This window comes from Vulpes lagopus, chromosome 6, assembly GCF_018345385.1.
Source record: "Vulpes lagopus strain Blue_001 chromosome 6, ASM1834538v1, whole genome shotgun sequence".
Taxonomy (NCBI): Eukaryota; Metazoa; Chordata; class Mammalia; order Carnivora; family Canidae; genus Vulpes; species Vulpes lagopus.
In genome coordinates this window covers 105,093,401-105,118,681 of record NC_054829.1, presented here as the reverse complement: position 1 = coordinate 105,118,681, position 25,281 = coordinate 105,093,401, and the positions used below count along the sequence as shown (strand labels likewise).

Below are 25,281 nucleotides of genomic sequence, written 5' to 3'. Positions count from 1 at the left end.
AAAATCAAGAGTCGGATACTTAAATGACTCAGCCACTCAGGCGCCCCTCTAACATCTTCTTGTATAAAGAACTCAATAAGAAAACTTCAGTACTGCTTACCACGCTCCCCAATACACACAAATGTAAATCATTGTGATGATCAACCTTGCCCAACACCTCCTCACTTCAAAAAAAGAACAACTAGAAAATAAAATGTTCTAAAATCTCTTATGTAATCAACTTAGCTCTCTCAAATTATTTTTTAAGTGATTTTTTTTTAAAAGGGCTAGTAGAATACTTCTAGTTTGTCCTATTTTATGTGGACAACCCTTTTAAGCACTATTGTGTTTTTCACTAGCCTCTAGAGCACAGTGGTATTTGAAAAAAGTTCAGAGTGTGGTAGCAATGTAAATTACTGGGATTAATGAGCAAGTCTCCTTGGTCATGCTACTCTCAAAACAAAATTTTTCATGCAAAACTATTTGATCTTTGTTTAAATTACTTTTCTTTCTAGAAACAGTTCTGTCTTCTAAATTTTGAATAACAATGTACCAGTTCACAGCATAATTCATACAGTGAATAAGTGCAGAATTTATGGTTAAGAAACTACTTTCAGGCTATTAAAGTTATCCATCTGCATCAGAGATTAGAAACTATGTAATAGAAAAATACCTGTAGGCTTCATAATTTTTTATTTATCAGATTCCTTTATTTATTCATATTTTTAATGTTTCACTAAACTTTATTTTGTGAGGAAGGTTTGCAGCAAACCTTTCTAAAGCAGGGTGACAGATTTTTTTTTTTAGTTAGGTTTTAAAATCTGGGGTGGGGGAAGAGAATCTTTAAAATTCTGTAGACTTTTTACAAAACATTGGTACTAAAAAAAATACATCTCTTTGAATTTTGAGCTAAGTGAGACTTTAGGGAAAGGAATACTTCCATAGGCACATCTCTAGCATAGACATGACATGCAGAACCATTGAGTGATCTCTGTGTCTCTCATGAATAAATAAATACAATCTTAAAAAAAGTAAATAAATAACCATTGAGTGAACTCCATCTCTGACTATCGCAAAGTACATAGCCTCTTAAGCATATCTACTATAGTGTCTGTTTTATTTGGAGAGAGAAAAACAAATGTTTTTAATTAATGAACTAGGCATTCTACTTTCCTCATTGGGTTTTTGGTTTTTGGTATATTTGTTTTTTGAAAGTCAAGGTTCCCCAGGTCTGCTCTATAAGTTTATACCTTAAAGACCATTGTCCCTCTGTTCTCTCAGACTTAACTTGAGTTCTAGGAAAATCTTAATAATTATGGCTGCTCAGAACAAGCAACCAGCGATTTATGATACATTAGATGACCATGGAACCTCCAACACATCTTGAAGACCTGATAGTAGGCAGGTTTACCATGTACACCATCCGCAACAGGGTAGGGCTAGAAAAAGGAGAAGGGAAACAAGAGTCGAATGACAGTAGTATTATAGCCAGGTGTGGGTGAAGTAAGTGCCACCAGATCCCCAGCCTCTTCCACAGTGGATTTTAATGATTGAGAAGATTATATAAGTATAGGACGTGTATTTTACTTATGGCACATATATGATAAAATTCTAATTTTCTGCTTTCCCAGAATTGTTACTGAGACAAACACCACAAACTTTTCAGTGGCAAAAGAAAAATGTACATGGAACCCAGGCTGTAAATTTTAATAACCCCCTGGAGTTTTAGAAAAGCAATGTTTGGGACACATATCATTTGGCTCATTAATTAAAAAAAACTATATTCAGGGTTCTACCAATTTTCTTAAAATGAATGTTAATGTGGAATTCTTATTCCAGACCACTAATTCTATGTATGTCTCTTCTGTTATTTGTTTTTCTGCAGTGATGAATCTAACCTCCTGAGCATGAAGTTGTATATATAATGGTCCACTTTTTATATTTATAGTTGAAAATCGAATTGCAGATTTTACAAGTCTGAGATATGTTTACATATAGCTGCTTCTTCCTGTTTGCTGTAGTACACATGTCCATCTTTACTCCACTTACATCTGAAATTGGACAATATGTGAAACCAGTGAGAAGCCTGCAAAAAATATAGATCAGTATCTCTTTATCTTATGTGAAGATATGTATTTAAATGGACACTTCAGTGATACAGAATGATTGTTCTTGCTCTTTTCTTACTTTGGGCTTGTTAATTGCATGGACAAAAAATGCCATGAAATAGTTTACATGAAATAGTGACCAAATATGGACTCAAAATTATGGAAATGTACTATACTAACTGATTTTAGAGTTTATCATCGCATCCCTACTCACTTTCACTGTAGCATTGATTCGTGCCCACACCACACATTGAAACTGACTAAAAAAGCATGACCGTGTGCCAACCTGCTTGTTGTTCGATGCTAGCATGCTGCTTAATGAGTCCTTTGATCACATCTGAGCTTTTATTTCTTTTGTCATCTCAAGGGGGTTACACCATGGCTTATTGCCAAAAAGAGATAAGGTGGCGGAGAGCACACACACAAATGGTCTTATATTTTGAGGGAGTTGCAGTCCCGACTGCAGATCTACAGCTTCCAGTATTGTGGGCTCACATGGCCACCTTGGTTGAAATATCAAGGGGTTAAGCTGGTTGCCGCCACTGTTTTTCCTTGGGCTGCCCTTGGCAGTGAAGACAAGGGAAGAGGAACCGTTTGGCATCCTGCGCTGTCTCTGCTGTGACCAAGTAGGAAAGAGGTTTACAAATGCTGGCACCCAGAACAAAAGACTTTTCAAAAAATAAACTGAATTCCAACAAGTAATAATATGGGTGCTTTTGGAAACTGACAGAGGCATACAGCACTTCTTTTGGGTAGGAGATTCTTGGAATGGCAGCCCCTATTCCATCCCACCAAAGAGAAGGGGTACCACTCCCGAAATAGGTTGGCTGAAATAACCTCTTCTGAAATTTAGGGGAGCTCACCCTACAAGCTCTATCAAAGCTGATGCTCTCCTTCCTGCTGAGATCCAACCCATTTCAAACATTTTCTACAAAGTTCTAGAAACAGAAAGATATTTTCATTCTTTTTTTACGCTTTTCTTTTCTAGTCCCAGGAATATTAAGAAAAGACTTGTTTCAGTTTTTGTCACATTTCTTTTGAACAATTTTTTTAAAGGAAAGTCTTCAAATCCTAATAACTTGTTAGCAATAGTCAAGGTGACTTTTTACTAACTTCTCTCTTGTTCTGAATAATTGAAGAGCATATAAAAGAAGCTCCGCTTTCAATTCAGTCATTGTAAAGCATCAAAGTTAAGCGATTTCTTTAGTACTTTTGGCTTTTTTTCATATAATGACTGCAACATCGTGATCATCAGTTAAGGCAAGATTTGGTCACATTTGATAGTATTAACTCATTTCTATTTCTTATCATTCTATTTAGATCTAAGTTTTGTCCATATTTAGATTTCTTTATCTTTTTTTACATTTCTAAATGTTTGTCTTATGCACAGACCAAATCTGTATCTCAGAAAGCTGTGAAATATAGTTGCCATAGAGTATTTTTTTTTCATCTACTTGCTCAAAACTTACTTAATTGTATTAGATTGAGCATTTCTTTGCACAGTAAAGAGTTGGTAATATGTTTTGAAATGCTTATTCTGAGTGGAAAGGTTACATTAGGGGAAATATCATCAATGAGGAGTAATCACTCTTTCAGCCCATAGGACAATATACTTTCTCTTCTGACTTAATGCCATTTTGTGGGGAAATTTCTAGTTCCATTCATAAATTTTCACCACCAGAGGGGAAATTAATTCACTGACTTATGGTGACAGCAGTTAAGATATGACCGTAAGACAAAGATCCTAAGATCGTTGTGATCGCTTTCGTATTATTAACCAAATGTTCAATTATACAAAATGCCTTCTTTTTATTTCTAAATAAGTTTTCCAGATTGGAAAGATGTCCAAATTATTATATCAATCTAGTTGGTAACATTTCTAGTAACATTCCACACTTGAAGCCAGTTTGGCATTTTTAAAACAATAGAAGGCATTTTCTGACTATCTCTTGTTTGACGTGGTTGGGAAAAAGTATTGTTTGATGTCTGAAACAATTTGTCTTACATGATTTGGAAAAATGAACAAAAATGGGTAGAACTACTGTCTCCAGGAAAACAAACAGTAGTGTCTTGAGAAAAATCTGGTGGCTATATTTCTATCTTTCTTTCTACTCCTCTGGTAGAAAGAGGTATTGAGATGAATCACTATTGAAAACTTGCACAGCTTCAAACAAAATACCTCAACATCAAAGAGAAACACTATATACAAAAATTTTTTCTTCAACATAGCCCTTTAAGAATACTCTTGTGTCCTATGTGTATGTTGGGTTTTTTGCTCTACAACTGATTTGACAACATTGATTTTTATTCTATGAGTAAAGGAAGCTGTAAACTTCTGTTACATTTATTTCCTTGGGAAAAAACAGAGATGATAGTACTCCTTTTTGTTCAGTGGAATTATTAGGTCTTAACCACCATGAATACTCTTAAACTTTTAATTACTAAAATATTTACAGCCATCCGTTTTGTCGTCAATGTAAAGAATCCTCAAATAATTGCTGAACAAACTGATAAATTATGTCTGCCTCTATATGTGTTAGCAGATACCTATTTTTCTTCAAGATTTCCAACCCTTAATTTGTATTATTGGATAGGGAATTGAGAAAAAAATACATGAATGACACATTAGAAATAAGTTAAGAGCTACTTCTATTTCTGATAAGCATCTTTTAAGGATGCCAAATTGGTATGTGTTTTAGCTTTAGAATTGTTTTCCATTCATGTTGGTGCTAATGCATTTCTTTTTTCTTTATGGACAATGCAACTCTACTATGGATAATTTCATTTTTCTGTTTAATAGCATTCCTAAACTGTTAGTGTGTGATTTTATTTTTAAAGTTCATGAATTTGCTGTAATATGGTTCAATGACCAGACTTTCTTAATGTAAAAAAAAAACAACAACAACAAAAAAACAGTGTACCTATAAATGATGTGTGTTTACTTGGATCACAGATCCTTTTATTTCATGTTCATTTCATAGACCATATGCCTTTATCAACTTTTATCCTCCTTTTAAGCTAATTTCATTAGTCTGACAAAATCAGTGTTAGAGACATCTAACACATCCATAGAGTAACTGACACACAAATATACCCCAATTTTTCTTCTAGCTTTCATTTTTGTTATGAGAAGCTGTCTTGGAGGATTTTTCTTTCTTGTTTGATTTTATAGAAAACATAAGAGTATCTTGGATTTCTACCAAAAAAAAAAAAAAAAGTCTGCTCTTGAATTTACTTTCTGTGCATGATGTTCTGATGGGACAGTAAGAACTTATGCATCCATAGTTCATTCTACAGGTCTTCTGTCTACAATGCATATATATGTCTGCTAGTTTGGAAAATGATCAAATCAACATGTCAAGACCTATGGAAAAATTGTCCAGTATCTTATGTTTTTATCACTTAAAAAATGTGCTTAATTTTCCAAGGTTTTTTTTTAAAATGTTATTGTTATACCATAAGGCGTTAATACTGCTTTTCAACCTTTTTTTTAAAAATATTTTTTGCCACTATATATTAACTTACCAAGAAATAAGTTATGCCTGAATGGCAGATGGTGTTTTGATCTTCTAGTAAGCGATCATAGAAACATGCAGAGATTGATATTTGAAATCTTGCTTTTCTCTATGTCTTTATAACCAAGTTATATTAATAATTAACATTACTAAAATGAACTTAGCTAATTTCTACCAAAACAAACAAAAAAACTCTGCTATCTCTGAAAAGTCAAGTCCATAGCAATCTAATCTTATATTCTCAAAAATAATGATTAAGAATAATCACATGTGAATCTGGCTATTAAAAATCTTTCGTTTCTTGTGAAATTAACATACCTGATCGATTATGATTCTGCTAAAATTAATTTAAAATATAAGGACCTTCCATCCTTCCTTTTTCCCATTTTTTGGACATATCTTAATATTGGTTAGATTTCCTTTATGCCATAGCAGAAATAAGCTTCCAAATTAAATTTTTGGTGGATTTTGCTTTTGCTAATCCAATACTGAAACATTTTAATGGCATTCTGATTTTTTAAATGTATTTAATTCATAAGATTCCCTATGCTGCTTTATCGACACAACTGTCCTTTGGAGAATAGGGAGACTTTTTCAACCTGACCTGTTGTTTGATTTATCGATAAAGTACCAACATTTCTCAAAATGCAGTAGATATTCTCACATATCTCAGAAATATTAATAAATTGGATTCACAAAAGAATGTCTTACCTATTGACATTTATGTGAATATTCTTTATACTGTTGTAAATGTTTCATGTGACTTAATAACATTTTAAAAGATGTATGTATCTGATTTTCCCTTAGAAAATATTATATTTTTATTTGTATTTTTTACATTTTAAAGTTCATCTCTATGTGTAGCTATTTTTATATTGCCAAAAAATCACATAAATACAAAATAAGAGGAAAATGCAAAAAAAAATATTTTGGCAAGCATTACACTGCATATTTTTCTTAATATTTTGTGGGCCAGTCTCATGTAATTGATTATTCTAAGAATGTGTTGTGTCTTATCACTGTAAATATGTTTTCACAAACCTGTTTTTCTCAATACTGTACATAATTGAAAGATTGAATTATCCTTGTTTGATTTCTTATTTCATTTTAATTATAAATTCTCCAGCTGACATTGCTAAATCAAAAGACGTGCGGTTTTTGATTTCCAGTTTGGAGATAATTGCATTGTGTTCAGTTTCTAATTTGTTTTTATTTGCTTTTTTAATTTGTTTTCAGGGTTCTTAGTTTGTGAGAAGTTGATCTTCAGAATTATTTTTACACTATTTATGACTTATTTTCATAATGTAAAAAGTGTGTAATTATTAAAATATTAATCCAAACAATGGTAATGAATTGTATTGTTATAAAGCTTTATTGATGTTCATGAACACCTTGGCGTGTTTTCTCTGATTTAAACACAGTCCATAAAGACTTTTATTCAGTTCTTCTACAATATTACAATGTCAACATTCAACTTTGTGCACTTTGTTCACTCCCATGAAATCCAAGTTTTTATCTCCATCACAGATTTTCTTCCAACTTCCAGACCAACTGTGATGGCATGTACTCCTGGATGTCCCACATAGCTCATCACCTTCACCTACACACGTGGTTCTCTTCCAGACTTCCAGATTATAGTGAACATACGGCCCCCACCTGCCATCCACACAACATAGTGGAAACTTCAGAATCATTCTAGACACTGCCTACCTCTTGTCACCCACTCTTTCCCTCACATAGCATCTAATCCATTACCAATCCCTTCCATTCTACCTCCTAAATGTCTCTCAGATCCACTTCCCCATTTTTTTATACCCATTACCATTGCCCTTGGTTCAGGCTTCCCCCATTTTTTTCTTGGACTTTTAGAAAAGCCTTCTAACTGGCCTCCCTGCCTCTAATAACCATCTCCTCTTCATATCATACTCTATGTCACCCTGAAGGTAATGATTCAAAGAAAGCAAATATGGCCATGTCTTATTTACTTGTGGATTCATCCTCCAATTTTATTTCACATAGAATTTGAGGCAAATTAAAAGAATGCTTATAAAGAAAGTAAAATTTATGAGTTTAAAAATAACCAGGAAAACCATGTCTAAACCAAGTACAAGATCACAAAGAAAGTTGTGATGGAAATATATAAGGTTTAAAATTATATGGCTCTGAACTTCTAAGTGTTTATTGAAAATGAAAAATAAGTCAGTAACATATTTACATCATCCATAGTGTGAAAACATACCATAGTCCTTTGTCAAAAGAATCAAAGGTGATTGATAAGAAATTGCTTATGTGTGATTTCTTATAAAAAAAAACACTTTTAGGGCATCCCTACATGAACATAACAGCAGATTTTTATAATGTTCCTCAATGTAAGTCAATTGCATGTGCCAAAACCCAACTTCACTGAGAACAGCTCTTCTAGAGAATTAATTATGCCATTCCCTTGCTGAAAATACTCCAGTAGTCCCCTGTTATCATGCAGATACTTACTTTGGTATAAAAAATAGAGCCTTTTGGGATCACACTCCACCTAGCTTTATAACTTCATATTTTATAGGTCAGAAACCTTCATCCAAAGGTTTTCTATCTTAAACTATTTGAGGATCCCTTTGATTGCTCCCTAGGCCTTCACAGAAATCAACTCCCTTCTCATCCCCACAATCCATCTAAAGGACTCTTACTTTCCCAACACTCAATACACATATCAACTTACTAAAAATCCCTTCCTGCCAAGTTTAGATGTTCTATCTTCTCTGCTCCAGTAATTTTACTTGTCACTGCTAAGCCATGTATCCAGTTGTTAATAGTTTGTCTCCTCCATTAGAAGGTGAGCCAAACAGAAACCCTACACGTGGGAGGTTCCCAATTAAAAAAAATAAAAAATAAAATTAAGCAGGCTCCACACCCAGCATGGAGCACAACACAGGCCTAAACTCATGACCCTGAGATCAAGACCTGAACTGAGATCAAGTCAGACACTTAACTGACTGAACCACTGAGGCACCCCCCCAATAAATATTTTTAAATGAATGACAAAAGTTGCAACAACAACAAAATTCACTTGGACTTACCAATTTTATCGATATACAAATTAAGGAAAGCAGTCCACACAGAAAATTACTAACATTCCAGCTAGTTCTTAACCTAAAGATGCGTTATAATCTTTTTTCAGGTCTAAATTAAAAATATGTATGAAGTAGATACAGAGTCATCTAATAAGTGGCTAGAGAGGATTAAAAGTTTAAAGAAAATGGAGAGGATTTGAATCACCTCTATGGAGAATAGAGGAAACAGCATGAAACACATGATTGCTGAAGGCTACAGAGCAGGCAGTGAAGCTAGGAACCATGGTTTTGTTACATGACTGCACTTTTTTTGTGCAGTATGCATGGTTTGTCGTCCATTTAAACATCAAATGTTTACCTTCTAAATCTTCTTTCTCTCAATTTGTGGGTTTTTTTGTTTTTTTTGTTTTTTGTTTTTTTTATCTTTCCATTGCTCCTCCACATGAGAAAGCTAGATCTAGTTCAAGAATTCTCAAACTAGGGCAGCCCTTGTGGCTCAGCGGTTTAGCGCCACCTTCAGCCCAGGGCCTGATCCTGGAGTCCTGGGATCAAGTCCCACATAGGGCTCCCTATGTGGAGCCTGCTTCTCCCTCTGCCTGTGTCTCTGCCTCTCTCTCTGTGTGTCTCTCTTGAATAAATAAATAAAACCTTAAAAAAAAAAAGAATTCTCAAACTAGCAATCATACTCCCCTGGAGAGTTTCTGAAAACATACATTGCTGGCCCTGCCCCCATGAGTTTCTGAATCAATAGGTATGAGATCAGACTTCAGAATTTTTATTTCTAACAATGTCCTTGGTAGTGATAATGTTTTTGATCCAGGTCCACTCTTTGAGAAGGACTGTTAGTCTAGTCTATCATAATGTAATAATGGTGGCATTAATATGAGGGTTGCGAACTTCCCTTTGCTGTGAATCACCTTTGGAAATTTTCTCTCATCATCAGTATCAACTAAAACTCTGAGCTTGCTCTTCAACAACTGTCTCAAGTTGGAAGCTGCCAATTCTTCAACAGACCTCACAAACCTTTAGGATGGAAAGCATGTTGAGCATCATATTGGTCCTCATTGCCAGTAAAAATTAATCCTCTATCCATATGATGCAAAGCCCTACTTCTTTGAGGCTCATATGACTATCTTTTGACCACACTCTACTCTTCCTCAATAAAGTTTCTGCAGGCCCCCAGGCATTTCTCTGCATTCACTAAAGACTTTGGCACCCGGTTCATGGTAATCTTCTCCACCATTAGTGCCGCTATCACCACAGGTGACTTCAATGTCAACATGAACAATGCAACCCCCATCTCAGTCCATTATCTCCTTGGACCTCATTTTTAAAGACCTTCTTCACCCTTCAATCCTGCCATCCCCTCCTCTAGCACATTGATTTTGTCACCCCCTGGAACTACTCCAACTCTGGAATAATATATTAAAACATCTCACTCTGAGCCCTCTCTCTTATCCTGCCAGACCTTTGCACCCCAAATTTCCCACCATATCTGTTCTGGAATCCTATGCAACCTCCATCCCCTTTATCTCTCAGCCCTCTCCCTACTATGCCTGACACAAGCCCACTGCCTTTCGTCCTGAAGTTATACAGTTCAAATTTTCATCTGCACTGATACCAGTAACTCTAATATCTAATTGTTCTTCCACATGCCCACTTGAGAAAAGCCAACTCCTATAATAACCCATCTGTTCATGCTCTCTGTTTCTTTACCTGGTCTAGTTCACTTAGTGCCATGGGAGAAAATCACCTGGTAGTACACAGATTGTTCTCACCATAAATTCAAAGTCTTCAAATTCACCTATGCATTGGACACCTACCAAGAGCAATCTTTCTGTATCTCCCTGGTGAAGGTGGGTAATTCAGACTCCTCCTCCTTTTCTCTAATCTCCACCCTTCTTGCTCTCTGTGGCTGATCTTGCATGTGCAGAAGAAGAAAAACAATCCATGGAAGAGACTCCCTCTAATCCTTCCACCAAGACTGAAAATGTGCCCACCTCTTCACGGTTAATTTCATTCTTCCCTTCTATTATGATAGAAAATAATGTCACTCCTCCCACTTGAGGCTCACCTCTGTTCCAGATGCTCCACGTCCACCCCAGCCTTTGTAGGCACCTTGTTCTGTTACACCAACTTCTTCTCTGCAGGTTCCATCCTAATCACATTTAAATATATTCAGGTATCTTCTATTTTTATAAAAGCTATATCCTCAACGCTATGTACCCCTTTAGCTGCTGCCTTCTCTCTTTGCTTCCTTCCCTTCAGAACTTCTTGGAAGTTGATTATATACCCAATCTACACATTTCTTCACCTTCATTAATTGTTCAATCCACCAATAAGCTCGGCCCCACCAGTCCACCAAACTGCTCTCTCTCTCTCTCTCTCTCTCTCTCTCTCATAGTGAACTTCTAAAGCCCTATAAATTAAGTTACCATCGGGGATCCCTGGGTGGCTCAGCGGTTTAGCACCTGCCTTTGGCCCAGGGCGTGATCCTGGAGTCCCGGGATCGAGCCCTGCATCGGGCTCCCGGCATGGAGCCTGCTTCTCCCTCTGCCTGTCTCTCTCTCTCTCTCTCTCTCTCTCTCTCTCTCTCTCTCCGTCTATCATGAATTAAGTTACCGTCAATATGCCCCAATTTCTCTCCAAACTTCAGTTTTGATTGCAGCTGCATACTTCCAGATGTGCATCTCAAGCTCAGTATGTGCAGAACTGAGCTGGCCCTCTGCCTCCAGACCATGTTCTCCCTCCTGTGCTACATATCTCAGGAAATGGGATCACCACTCACATCGCTGGCAGCACCAAAACTTACCTGTGATATGTGACCCAACCTCTTTCTCACAATTCCCAGTTACTCTCCATGACCAACGGATTCTCCTGGCTCAATATATGCCAGACCTATCATCTTCCTAGTTTTTCCATGGTGAGAACCAAGTAACTTGTATCGCTTATCTGGATTACTATAGTAGCAAATCTTACAGCTGATCCTTGAACAATGTATGAGTTAGAGGTGCCAACCTCCTCATAGTGGAAAATCTGTGTATTACTTTTGACTCCCCCAAAACTTAACTACTAATAGCCTACTGTGGAACAGAAGTCTTACCAATAACATATACAATTAACACATGTTTTGTATGTCATATATATTATATACTGTGTTCTTACAATAAAGTAAGCTAGAGAAAAGGAAATGTTATTAAGAATATCTTAACAAAGAGAAAATACATTTACAGTACTGTATTTATATTTTAAAAATTCCATACGTAAGTGGACTCATACAGTTCAAATCAATATTGTTCAAGGATCACTCGTAGTTGGTCCCACCTTACAAAATAGCCAGAATGATCTTTCCCTGCTTAAAATTCTTTAAATTGAAGCTCGTCACTTCTCTCTGAATAAATATCAAACTTCCTGTTTTGATTTACAAGGTCCCCTGTAGTCAGCCCATATCTACTTCTCTAGGCTTATCTCTCATCATTCCTCCCTTGCACTCTATCTAGATAACCTGTACTTATTTTTCAGCTCTTCAACCAGACTCTTCTCTATCACTTCCAGGTCTTATCTCTGCCACTTCTTCATCCATTTTTTTTAAACTAAAAATCCACTTTATTTCCCTAACTCCTAACTCTTCAAATGTCAATTTAGACATTGCTAGCTCTGGGGAAACGTCTCTAGATCCTCAAATCTTGATTAGGCACCTCTACTCTATGTTCCCTTTACATCTTGTATCATTTAGCATGGCACTTTTTATATGGTTTTGCTTTATAAAGAGAGAGAGGTATGAGGTATGTCTCTGTTGTTTGTTCTTATGTCCTTCATTCCAGCATGATGCTTGGCATAAAGTTGGCACTAAATAAATAATTGCCGAATAAATAAATGAGTGAAAGCAATTACTCAAAGGAATGCAGAACAAGCTACCCAAGTATAATATAAACAACTAAGTGTGAGAATATGCAATACAACAGTAAGCATATAATTCATGTTAAAATTGGTGTGACTATTCTATTGTTTCAAATATGATAACTAGGAATCCCTTTTTACAAGGGACAGGATTCCATAGGCATTTTCCTTTCTATCCTCTTACAATTTATAGTATCAACACTAATAGTGACAGCGAAAAAGACTTAGAGGAACTATTTCTCACTCTTTTTGGTCCAAATTATATCCTCCAGAAAACAGATGCGCTATGAAATAGTAGTGGGTATTCCATAACTAAGGTCATTAAGTGTAAGAATATGAACTGGAATGTCTGGGAAAGAGATAAAAGATACAGTTTCCATAGAACACAGTTTGGACACTGCTGCTCTACAACATTATTTAATCTGATGCACTCAAAACCTGCCACAGCTTGGGTTTGCAGGCTATGCCCCTGTCACCGGAGTTCTCCCAAAGAGTGACTCTGTGCAAAGCTGTCTTTACTAGTAACATCTTATTATTTGGCACTCTTTTCCACTCCGCACTGCTATCCTCAATCCCCTTTCATATCTCCACCCTAAAAATGTACTAGGATTCATTTCTTAGCTTGGGTTGGAACCTGATTTCAGTGTTGACCCCAAATCCATCATTCAAGGCAATGACAAGCTCCAAGAGTAATAAAGTTCCATTTGAGAAATGTGTTTCAGCAGAGTACATAATAGGCAGTCAACCAGAAACCAACTTTTCTTGCTAAATTATGAGTTTGTGCTTGCAAATTAAAGGGGAGATTGGAATATGAGAACAGGGAAAAAAGGTGAGCCATATTTATATTGAGCCAATATATAAAGTCACTAAGAATGTAGGAATACGGGATCCCTGGGTGGCGCAGCGGTTTGGCGCCTGCCTTTGGCCCAGGGCGCGATCCTGGAGACCCGGGATCGAATCCCACGTCAGGCTCCCGGTGCATGGAGCCTGCTTCTCCCTCTGCCTGTATCTCTGCCTCTCTCTCTCTCTCTGTGACTATCATAAATAAATAAAAAAAAAAAAAAAAAAAGAATGTAGGAATACTGAAATGGTCAGATTGTGGAAGAAATCATTGTTGATTCCACTTGTGGCTGAAATGTTGGTAGATGGACAAAGTATCAAATATCTTAGGCATGTTGGGGTTCAATAACCATGGAGTTTCGGGAACTATTCTGTTTCCATTCAGAAAATAAAAACAAACACACACAAAAACAAGTGATAATGGGAAAAATGGATAAAGATGTTTGACAAGAGAATTTATCCTTGGGTAAATTTTAGCCACATATTTTGCACTATTTGCTGTGTTAAACTTATCACCCATAATTTACTGTGCATAACTTACAGCCATTTTAGCTCTCATTTCTCTTCTTGAATTCATCTAACAATTTTGGTGGTGCTCTGAGAATGCCACAACAATAAAGGCATCTTTTCTACTTTCAGAGTTAAGGGATCTATTAATTTTGAAAGATTTTTCCTCCCTAGCTCCTCAACGTTCCCAAAAATATAAGAAAGAGAAGAAAGTCTAATTATATTTTGCTCTTGGTAGAAAAGAAGAGAAATATAAAACATTAAAAAGGGGGAAATTAGGGACTACTGGGTGGCTCAGTGGTTGAGTGTCTGCCTTTGGATCAGGGGGTGATCCCGGGGTTCCGGGATCAAGTCCTGCATCAGGCTCCCCGCAGGGAGGTCTGCCTGTGTCTCTGCCTCTCTCTGTATGTCTCTAATGAATAAATAAAATCTTTAAAAAGGGGATATTAAGATATAGGACTTGATGAAATTCAATTGGTACTCCCAATAAAAATTGAAATGGAATGGAGTTTCCTTAACTTGAAACAGCAAACATCTTTCTTAAAAAAAAAAAAGAAAGGTACGATTGATATACAAAAAGCCGCATGTATTTAATGTATACAACTTGATGGGTTTGAAGATACATATACACTAATGAAGCCATTACCACAATCTACAAACGTCTTTCTTAATATCCAAAAGTTAGAAAATTCCCTTTAAAATCAAGATAAGAAATGGATATTACTGATTTTCCTGTGGCCAGATCTCTGCAAACTCAGCAACTCCAGTCTGCAACAAAACACCACCAGCAGATTTCATGATCCCTATTTTCAAGTTTCGGCAGAAATAATATTAATTTAATAACAGAAAACAGCAAAGACTACTTCCCTTAACTGTGAGCCCCTCCAGGTCAGGACCTTCTATTCACCTTGTCATCTTGTGTCCAGTAGAAGCCTCCATTAAATAAGGATTATTGATTGAAAGTTATTTACTAATTGATGGAAACAATGTCTTAGAGCAACATCTTAAATGGTATATCCAATGCAGTTACTTTGTGTAAGAGAACCAGTGGCTTGTCGTGTAAATAAAATCAGAAAATCTTTGTGGGAGTCTCTTGGCCAAAAAAATGCATTTCAACCAAAACTTCCCTCCACCTTGAAGTTCTCTTTCTGGAGCAAAAAAAAATGCCAAAACCCCCACAGCACACCTGACCGCAATCCTCTAAATTTCCACCTGCTTCTGACATGTTCACTATCAGACAAGAAATTATAACTGTACTACTATATTTATGTTCTCCTCAAGACTGTGGTTTTTTAGGAGTCTGAAAGCATATAAACACTTCAGTAGACCATATTGTCAAACTCAAAGAGCTTCTGCTGGCTAAGGTCAGTTCCCAACAACTATAAGCCTTGGTCATAACAAACGTTATTACTAAGATCCTTATATTAAAAAAATAATAGTATTGCTGCTTTTATTAAATATTGTATTGAAAGTATAAGCCAATGCAATTAGAAAAGAAAAAATAAGGTAAAAGGGTTGAAAAGAAAGAAACAAAGCTGCCTGTATTCATTTTCTATGACTGCTATAACAAATCACCAAAATTTAGTGGCTTGAAACCACAACACAAATATATTATCTTACAGTTCCATATTTCAGAAATCCAAAATGGATTTCACTGGGCTAAAATCAAGTTGCTGGCAAGGCAGCATTCCTCTCTGAAGGCTCTAGGGAAGAATATATATCCTTGCCTTTTCCAGCTTCTCATGGCTGCCTGCTTTCCTTGGCTCCTTCAGTCTTCAAAACCAGGAGCATCAAACCAGGTCCTTCTGATATTACCACCTTTCTGGTTCTCCCGCTTCTGCCTCCCTCTCCTTCTTTTGAGGATGTTTGTGATTGCATTCACCTCACATGGATAATCTAGGGTAGTCTCCTTAGTTTGAGGTCAGCTGATTAGCAAATGTAATTTTTCTGCCACTTTTATTCTCTTTCAGCATATGGCATACCATATTCATAGTTCCAAGAATTAGGAGTACATGGACATGTCTGAGGCCTCATTATTCCACCTACTGCACTGCCATTATTCACAGGTTATTTGTGTATATAGCTAAACCTAAAGAAACTACAAATGATCAGTTTTGTAGTATTGACATCTTCTAAAAATTTAAGTAGTTAACATAGCCTTGATAGTTTTCGATAAAGCAAAAATGCTAGTCATATCCCATGTTTCACTTGCTATGCTACTGAGAGTACTTGAAATTCTTCTCGTTATGCTAATACTTAAATATGTATTGACTTCTATTTATCTTCAAAATATTATGGTGTGTGGGTTTTGTTGCTTTTATTGATTTAGACTGGAAAGCTGTCTTCAATTGTTTTGTTTTGTTTTAAGCTATTTGAGGATTTCCTGAGAGAGCGTGTGACAGGATACTACTATTACATACTGTCACATTGACTCCTCATAACACTGAATAAAAACTATTATTCTCCTTCTTCTACAAGTAAAAAAAGGCTGAGACTTAGAGAAGTTGGATCACTGGTTATCCAGTAGATAAATGACTGAGCAAGGATTTCAATGCAGGACAAATGTTACCACTCTGGAAAGCTCTACAACCTTTCAGCTTCACCACTCTGCTCTCTGGGAGGGACTTGGTGCCTCTACCACTTCCTCCAACTCTGAGATTACAAGACTTCTTATGTGATGAATAACAATAATCATTACATTAATAAGTAATTGTAACTATACTAAGTTAATTAATAATGATAAATTAATTCCACTGATAAGGGCTCTACACCACTAGCTACTCTTCTCTTCAGAACAAAAGCTCGGCATATCTGTGATAAGCAGGTTTCATTCTATACTAAGAACATGTACCGTTTGTTCTTAAAAACTAAATGCTTAAAAAAAAAAACTAAATGCTTTTTCTTGTATTTTGGTGACTATTTTACCATCCCCAAAGCTTCTATATAAGCCTACGTACACAGGCTTAAACACCAGTCATAAAAGGAAAGCTAATGTGGCACCTAGGTCATTTTCTTCTTGTGTCTCCAGCTCTACTGAGGTATAATTGACAAATAAAAAGTGTATACATTTTAAGTGCACAATATGATATGTTGGTATACATGTAGATTGTGAAATGATCACCACCATCAAGCTAATTAACATATCCATCACCTCATATAGTTGCCATTTCTTGTGTGTGAATGTGGTGAAAATACTTAAGATCTACTCTCAGTAAATTTCAAGTTTACAACCTGATGGCCTTTCTGGGCCTAACTGCACCAGTATCATTGAAATAAAATATATCTTAGTAAATTTTGTTCCATCAAACAAAATTTTCAAGTATACAATGTAGTATTAACTATAGTCACCAAGTTGTACATTAAAGCTCCAGAACTTATCTATTCTGCGTAACTGAAACTTTGTGCCCCTTGACCAATATATCCCCATTTCCCCCAAACCCCAGCTCCTGGAAACCCACTGTTCTACTCTCTGCTTTCAGGAGTTCACCTGTTTTAGATTCCACATCTAGTGGAATCATGTAGTATTTGCCTTTCTGTAGCTGGCTTCTTTCACTTAGCATGACATCTTCCAGGTTCTTCCATGTTGTCCAATGGCAGGGTTTCTTTCCTTTTTAAGGCTGAATAATATTTCATGATACATCATCTTCCTTCATCCATTCATTCACTAACAACACTTAGGTTGTTTCCACTAACAACACTTAGGTTGTTTCCATATCTTGGCTAATGTGAATAATACTACAGTAGTTTTCTTCCAATACCCTGAGTTCAAAAATAGTGAGTCACTATCTCTCAAAACACTTGACAAGTTTCCTTGGGTAAAGATTCACAGGAGAAAGATATGTGACTTTCCAGAAGGAACAATTGGTGGGAAGGGCATCAAAACACAGCTGTATTAAGAGTCATTAAAATAAAGGCATTTCAGGGCACCTGGGTGGCTCAGTGGTTGAGCATCTGCCTTCGGCTCAGGGCTTGATCCTGGGGCCCTGGGATGGAGTCCTGCATCGGGGTCCCCGCAGGGAGCCTGCTTCTCCCTCTGCCTGTGTCTCTGCCTCTCTCTGCGTGTCTCCCATGAATAAATAAATGAAATCTTTAAAAAAAAAAAAAAAGAGGCATTTTGAGACATTTTCACCCATGTTGTTCCCGCAGTTCAGTTCAACTAGCTAGAACTCCCAAGTGTCCTTCTCAGGCAGTCCCACATGCCAGAACACTTATATAACCCTGATACTTTGTGCTCCAAGCCTGGCACAATGCAGTGTATTATAATATTAGCAAAGACAAAGAGATTATTAACACCTAGCTTAGGATAATGGGCTTTTCATGACCAGTCTCTTCCTGTTTAAGTTCAATAGCATAGAACTTTATTGACACTCAGTAAAAGTAAACTCAGAAAAATATCATCACAGATAACTGCAGCATTCTTTCTTCTGTCGTATAACTTCCTAGCAATTCCACGTATGGTTGTGTTCTCTTAAAGATACTGGGACTTAAAGATACTTAACTAAAATCCAGTTAGCCTTGAATTACAGCAAGAAGTCAGTAGGTAACACTGGTGATGCTTGCTTTACAGAGGTGATGACCCTTCCTCATGTGCACTTGAGCTGCTTTCTAATACCAGCAACAGGTTTGCAATGATCCAAGAAAATGCTCTTATTCAAGGCCTTTGGAGGCCAATGGCATGAGTTTAAGCAATCCACCAACATGTCTCCAAACCTAACTAGTTCCTTGCCTTTAAACAACATGGGCACCGTGTGATCAAACTCTAATAGATTAGTTCAGCTCAACAAATAGTTCCAGAGGGCTGCTGCCAAGCTCTGACAGTAAGACATAAAAGAATTCATGATCTATGCATGTAAAGAGCTAATAGTAATAGATGCTGTTTAATGAGTGCTTACATACCCTTTTATGTTAACTCATCATAAATATCATCTTGTTTAATACTAACAACCACCCTGTATATTAGATACTTTATTGTTCTCATTTTACAAATTAGAAAACTGAAGCTCGGAGGGGTTGAGTAACTTCCCCAAGTTCACACAGCTAGAAAGTAGCAGAGCCAGAATTGGAAATGAAGCACTCTGATTCTACACTCTCTTTCATGATGTGAAAATTAATGGTCTTGCCATCAATGCAAAGTCAGAGGTATGTACACAGGATACAATGTAGCACAAGGGAGGAATATTTGGCCAAACCACCTCCATTTCTCACCCTACAACTCAAGAATGCTTAAAAACAGATGCAGTTCATTTCATGGAAGGAGGTTACAAATCCACCCAGGATCCTGAGATTTCACATACATATGTACATATATACAGAAAGAAAACTGGCCTCTTGACAGTTTCAAAGAATTCCCAGCTTCTAGTATCTTCAGGTGTTCTGTGGCAGTGGCAGGATGCCTTTCCTCCTGTGTCTTCACATGGTCTCCCTTCTCTATGTGTCTGTCTCCGGGATCACATTTCCCCTTTTCATAAGGACTCACTCAGATTAGGACCCACCCTAATGCACTCATCTTAACTTAATCATCTTCAAAGACTATTTCCAAATAAGAACACATTCACAGGTACAGAGAATTAGGACTGCAACATCTACTGGAATTCTATGAGGTTATTAAGAACAGATTCTTAGGATGCCTGGGTGACTCAGTGGGCTAAGCGTCCGACTCTTGATCTTGGCTCATGACTTGATCTCGGGGTTGTGGGTTCAGGCACTATGTTGGGCTCAACACTGGTTGTAGAGCTTACTGAAAAGAAGAAAAAGAAGAAAGGAAGAAAAGATTCTTATGTAGTTGACAGAGGAATTTACTTCTTCAGACTTCACTGAATTCTACAAGCCAACAACTGGGACAAAGAGATAAATAACTCTCAACTTTGCATAATAATCAGGAAAGGCAGTTTTTAGACTATGAAAAAGTCTATGTGTAAAAACCCAGTTTTGGTTTCTGAGCCCACTCAGGTAGCATTTACTCCAAAAGAGTAATACATAAAAATGGGTTTTCCTCCTCCAAGACTTCTCATATATATTACATTTGAAGGCAAAAAAAAAAAAAAAAAAAATCACATAAGAGGCAAAAAGAAGGCAAAATAGCAAAAATAGTATATGACCTAAATATTTTTGCACTGTTATTTTTGTTTAATGAGCCCACTAAACATCAGGTTTTTTAAAATGAAGTTATAATTTTGTTCCATGAAGTTATAACTTCAATGTAAATTAGAAACCCTTAAATTGGGGATATCCTGCCAAGAACTAAATAATTTTGCATCTCAAAATACTTAAAGCCTCGTTAATAACAAGAGCACTGGGGTTATTATTAGGGAATAACCAGTATGCACAAAAGATCAAGACATATTTATGTGAAGTGTAATAGTGTATTGGGTATGTGGAGGCAAAAGGAGTAGACTTTACTCCTTCCTCAGTAAAGGTGTCCAAACCTTCATTTGATTCAAGATTTCTAAGTAGATATTCTTCTAAATGTGAAACTGAAATTTTCCCATAATTTATCTATTTTTCTTTAGCATTCCCGCAATCTTTCCTTCTGTTTAACAAGTCCCAGACTAAGAAAAAATGAAATTCAAATTTGAGTTTTTAAAGTTTTCTATCTCATTCATACCTGACTTCCCATCAACACTATGCTTACTTAGTAAAATTTATTTCAACCTAGTGCAGAATTCTGAGGGATAAAGGCATTTTTTCCAGCACATCTCACCAATAGAGGGCAGACCCTGAATACCCAGCAAAGTGATGTATCCTTAAATGACCTTCAACCAGTTTCCTTATAAACTCACAGATGAATGAAGAATTATAGCTGCAAGTCTTCCTGATTATGTTAGTGACCCTTAATCTAATTCACTTATCTGAAATGTAATTTCTTTATATACACATCTTCTGTCTCAAATAATGTCCTCTTGTTTAAAGAGAAAGTATCAGAAAGAAAGCAAATAAGCAAACTAAATGTTTCTACAAGTCTCAAATATAAATAACACAAGAATTAGAAGAAAATCTTAGGTCGGCAGACAGCAGGTTTTCCCAGTAAATCCAAGGAAAGATGTGTGTTTGATGAAATCCAAAAATCTGTGTGCTAATCAAGATTTATATATATATTTCAATTAAAATAAACTCTAAACAAAATATTTGCTCCCAAAAAGGCAAACCAATGGAAAACCAATGGAAAGAACTTGCCTAAATATTAATGAATTTATTGATTTTTAAAAATTAAATAAATTATGTAAGTGCTTTTAAAAGCAATAATAGTACACTTTAGAGTCACTTTTTTGGACAGCAAGCTCTAGCAATTCAATAACATAAAATTATTTATGTTCAGAAAACGAAATTTGTTTAATACTTTTCCCTATATTTCTCAATCTAGCTTCCCCACTCACACACTTTTTTCAAGTCAAAAACACTTTAGTACATACATAAATCTCCAGAATAAGATGAGCATAACAAGGCTCCTGCCCTCAAGCTATTTGCAATCTATATAAACAAAATCAACCCACTGGAATGCCCTGGACATCATAAAATAAATTCTATAATGATGGCACAAAGAAAGTGTTGTGGAGGAAACCAAGAAGAAATATTAAATAGTTCTTGAACTCATGGGTCTTAAACAGAAGAAAAGCGCTTTCATATTATCGTCATGGTTTTTAAGTCCTGAATCGGGCTTTTCTTAGCAAGTGAGGACATTCTCAAGAGTTTAGCAGAGATTCTGGTACACTTGCCAGAGGTTTGTATAAGTTTATATAAGAAAGAGATAAAGGTACAAACTTCCAGTTATAAATAATTAAAATACAAACTTCCAGTTGTAAAATAACTAAGCTGTGGGGATGTAATGTACAACATGATGACTATAGTTTATAATACTGCGTTGTATATTTAAATGTTGCTAAGTTAGTAGATCTTTAATGTCTTTATTATAAGAAAAAATTTTTTTGTAATAACATAGGGTGACAGATCTTACCTAGACTTATTGTGATGATCATTTTGCAGTATACACAAATACTGAATCATGTCATACACCTGAAACTAATATAACATTATATGTCAATTATACCCCAATTTTAAAAATTCAGTTATTTGAATGTAAGCTGTGTAAATTTTACTAATTCATAAAGAATCATGTAATATAAAAATCACTGCATTGTCAGGTCAACAAAGAGAAAAAAGAAAATGTATTCTCTGACACGGTCCTGCCACAAGGTTATTGTGTGATCTTGGGCAAGCCATTCCACTTCTATGGACCTCAGATTTGTCCTACATAATGTAAAAGAGTTGAAAAAATATGAGGACAGCTCATATGGAAGAAAATAAAATTTCTGCCTCATAGCACATAGAAAAGTAACTTCCATACGGATTAATGACCTACATGTAAAATATTAAAACTCTTGAACTTTAAAAGAAAGAAAGCTAGAGGAGTAATACAGTAACATAGCACACTATATAGTCCTAGAGTATAGTGCTAGTATAGGATAGGATAGTAGTATAATCACACAATGGAATCCTATACAGCAGTTAAAACTAATTCACTACCTCTACATGCAAAAACATGGCTAGATCTCAAAAACATAATGCTGAGAAAAGGCAGAAAGTTACAGAAATATATGTATTGGATGATGACACTGATATATAGTTGAACACAAAACAATACTACATTGTTATGGATGAGGAATAAAGCAAAGTACAAAAGCTGGGCTATAAAGATAGCCCTGGAGTTCAGGATTGGCATTACTTCTGGAAGTGAGAGAAAGGATTGGGGAGGAGTGGGTTTGGAACAAAGGAGCCTGCAATTATATGGTAACATTTAATAAAGGAAAAAAGAGAAAAAAAGGAAAGAAAGAAAGAAAGAAAAAAAAGAAAGAAAGAAAGAAAGAGAAAGGAAGAAGAAGAAGAAGAAGAAGAAGAAGAAGAAGAAGAAGGAGAAGAAGAAAAGAAGGTAGAAAGGGAAGGGAGGGAGGGAAGAAAAAGACTGGAAGAAGAAAGGGATGGCAATATATTACTGTCAAACATCATACCGGCAGAGCAGGGGCCTGTATGGGAGTGGACTGGAGTCCTAGGGCTGGTCCCCATAACCACGAGTGACTCTGGGCCCTGATGACCCCCAAGGTCAGAAGAAATTGGAAGGTTTCCCAGCAAGTAGTTCTGCTCAAACTTATGAACATGCCAGGAAAAGAGTATAGTTAGACTAAGGCAAACAGCATGTACTTTCTCCCTCAACCTCAACTAATTATTAGCTGTATTTACTAAGGTACAAAAGAGAAAGTGGATTGGGAACTCAGGGGAAAAACAGACATTTGGAAATAAAGAAAAGTGTATTTTCATTCATTTCTGAGCTTGAAATCAAGGATCTATAATATGTTGCCTTATATGCAGCCCTTTCAACACTCTTCAAAGTCATCCAAATTAAAACACATGGATAGTTTAACTTCACATCATAACCCCCTCAAAATTTCTGTCTTTCTCCTTCAGATCATTGACTGTGGCTAACCAAAAATTAGCAAAATTTGACTAATAAGCATTTTACAGCCTTTCTTGTATCTAGGACCTTGCCCAAGTGTCACAACACTGTAAAAGGAGAAGATGAAGTGCCTAAGATCGCCTATATCATTCCAAAGGGAACAAAAACAAGTTCTAGGCAAGCCTGAGTTTTTATTTCTATAAACATTTATATCAACTTATTATAAAATATCTTTCTAATATTTCCCAATTTAAAAATCATTTCACAGCGATTATGTCAGCTGAATTTTGCAGAATCAATAAAAACAAGTTCAGGAAAGTGAACACCTGGCTGTAAGTCCCTTGTAGAAAGTGGTGCGTGGGGACTGGAATCCAGCCCCAGGCAGAGGGATCTCAGATGTCTGACAAGATCTTTCACCAAGCTGCAGCTGTCTGCCAAAGAGTCAGGAGTTCCAACAATATTATCAGGGGATTCAGAACCATCTAATTCAAGATCACAACCGTGAGCAGGGTGGCGTCTTTTCATGGCTGGGGAATGCAACCTACCACCTGCACTCAAACCTTCCCAGAAATTCAGCACTACTGGATTTAATTTTTTCCTGAACTAGGGGTGGGAAAGAGTCTGGTTTGGAGCCTGAAATTATTCACTAACGTATCCTAGTAAATAAGCAGTAAAAACCAGCACTTACAGAGCATTTACCATATGTCAGGAAGATATAGATAATTTTACCCACCCTCCTCCCAGAATCAGCTGCTCTATTTCACCTGAGGAAACCAAAAAGAAAAATTCAATGATTTGACCATGGTCACATGCATCATCTCAGAGCCAGTGCTTGAACCCAGATTCCCTGCCATCAAAGCCTTAACTCTTCCATCAAGTCGTGCTCCACCTTGAGAGGGTGCCTCAACATAAGCACTGAACAGTTCTGCTCCACAAAGACAAGGGGCTGGAAAGCTTACTTTTCCAGGACTTGTTTTTTGTTGTTGTTGTTGTTGTTGTTAGCTTGTTTTTCTTTGTTTTTTTAATATTAATTTATTCATTTGAGAGAGAGAGTGTGTGTGTGTGAGCAGGGGGAGGGGCAAAGAGGCAGAGAAGCAGACTCCCTGCTGACCGTGGATCCTTATCTGGGTCTCCATCCCAGAAGCCTGAGATCATGACCTGATCCAAAATCAGGAGTCAGATGCTTAACCACTGAGCCATCCAGGTGCCCCTATTTTATTTTATTATTATTAGTTTCAGGAGTAGAATTTAGTGATTCATCAGTTGCGTATAACCCAGAGCTCATTACATCGTGCCCTCCTTAATACCCATCACTAAGTTACCCCAACCGCCCACCCACTGCCCTTCCAGCAACCCTCAGTTTGTTCCCTATAGTTAAGTCTCTTATAGTGCCTCCCTCTCTGTTTTCTTTTTTTTTTCTGTTTTCATCTTATTTTATTCCTTCCCTTTCCCTATGTTCATCTGTTTTGTCTCTTAAATTCCGCATATGAGTGAGATCATGTGGTATTTGTCTTTCTCTGATTGACTTATTTTGCTTAGCATAATACCCTCTTGTTCCATCCACATTGTTGCAAATGGCAAGATTTCATTCTTTTTTGATGGCTGAGTAATATTCCATTGTGTATCTGTACCACATCTTCTCTATGCATTCATAACAAGATAAAGAGAAAATTCTGAAAGTCACTTGGGATGAGGGGTCTATAATCTACAAAGGTAGACACATAAGGCTGGCAGCAGACCTGTCCCCAGAAACCTGGCAGGGCAGAAAGGACTGCCATGTCATATTCAATGTGCTAAATGAAAAAAATATACAGCCAAGAATACTTTATCCAGCAAGGCTGTCATTTGGAATAGAAAGAGAGATTAAGAGTTTCCGGGACAAACAAAAACTAAGGGAATTTGTGATCACTAAACCAGCCCTG

The 25,281-nt window shown here is 36.5% G+C and overlaps 1 protein-coding gene across 1 annotated transcript in view; it reads left to right on the top strand.

The window, feature by feature from the left end:
- The window catches only part of COL25A1 (collagen type XXV alpha 1 chain), a 444,869-nt gene extending 441,637 nt beyond the window's left edge, over positions 1-3,232 (top strand). Inside the window, exon 37 of the mRNA XM_041759382.1 lies at positions 1,865-3,232. Coding sequence (XP_041615316.1) covers positions 1,865-1,867 — 3 coding nt within the window. The 3' untranslated portion in view covers positions 1,868-3,232. The remainder of the gene's footprint in view (positions 1-1,864) is intronic.
- The last annotated feature ends 22,049 nt before the right edge of the window (positions 3,233-25,281 follow it).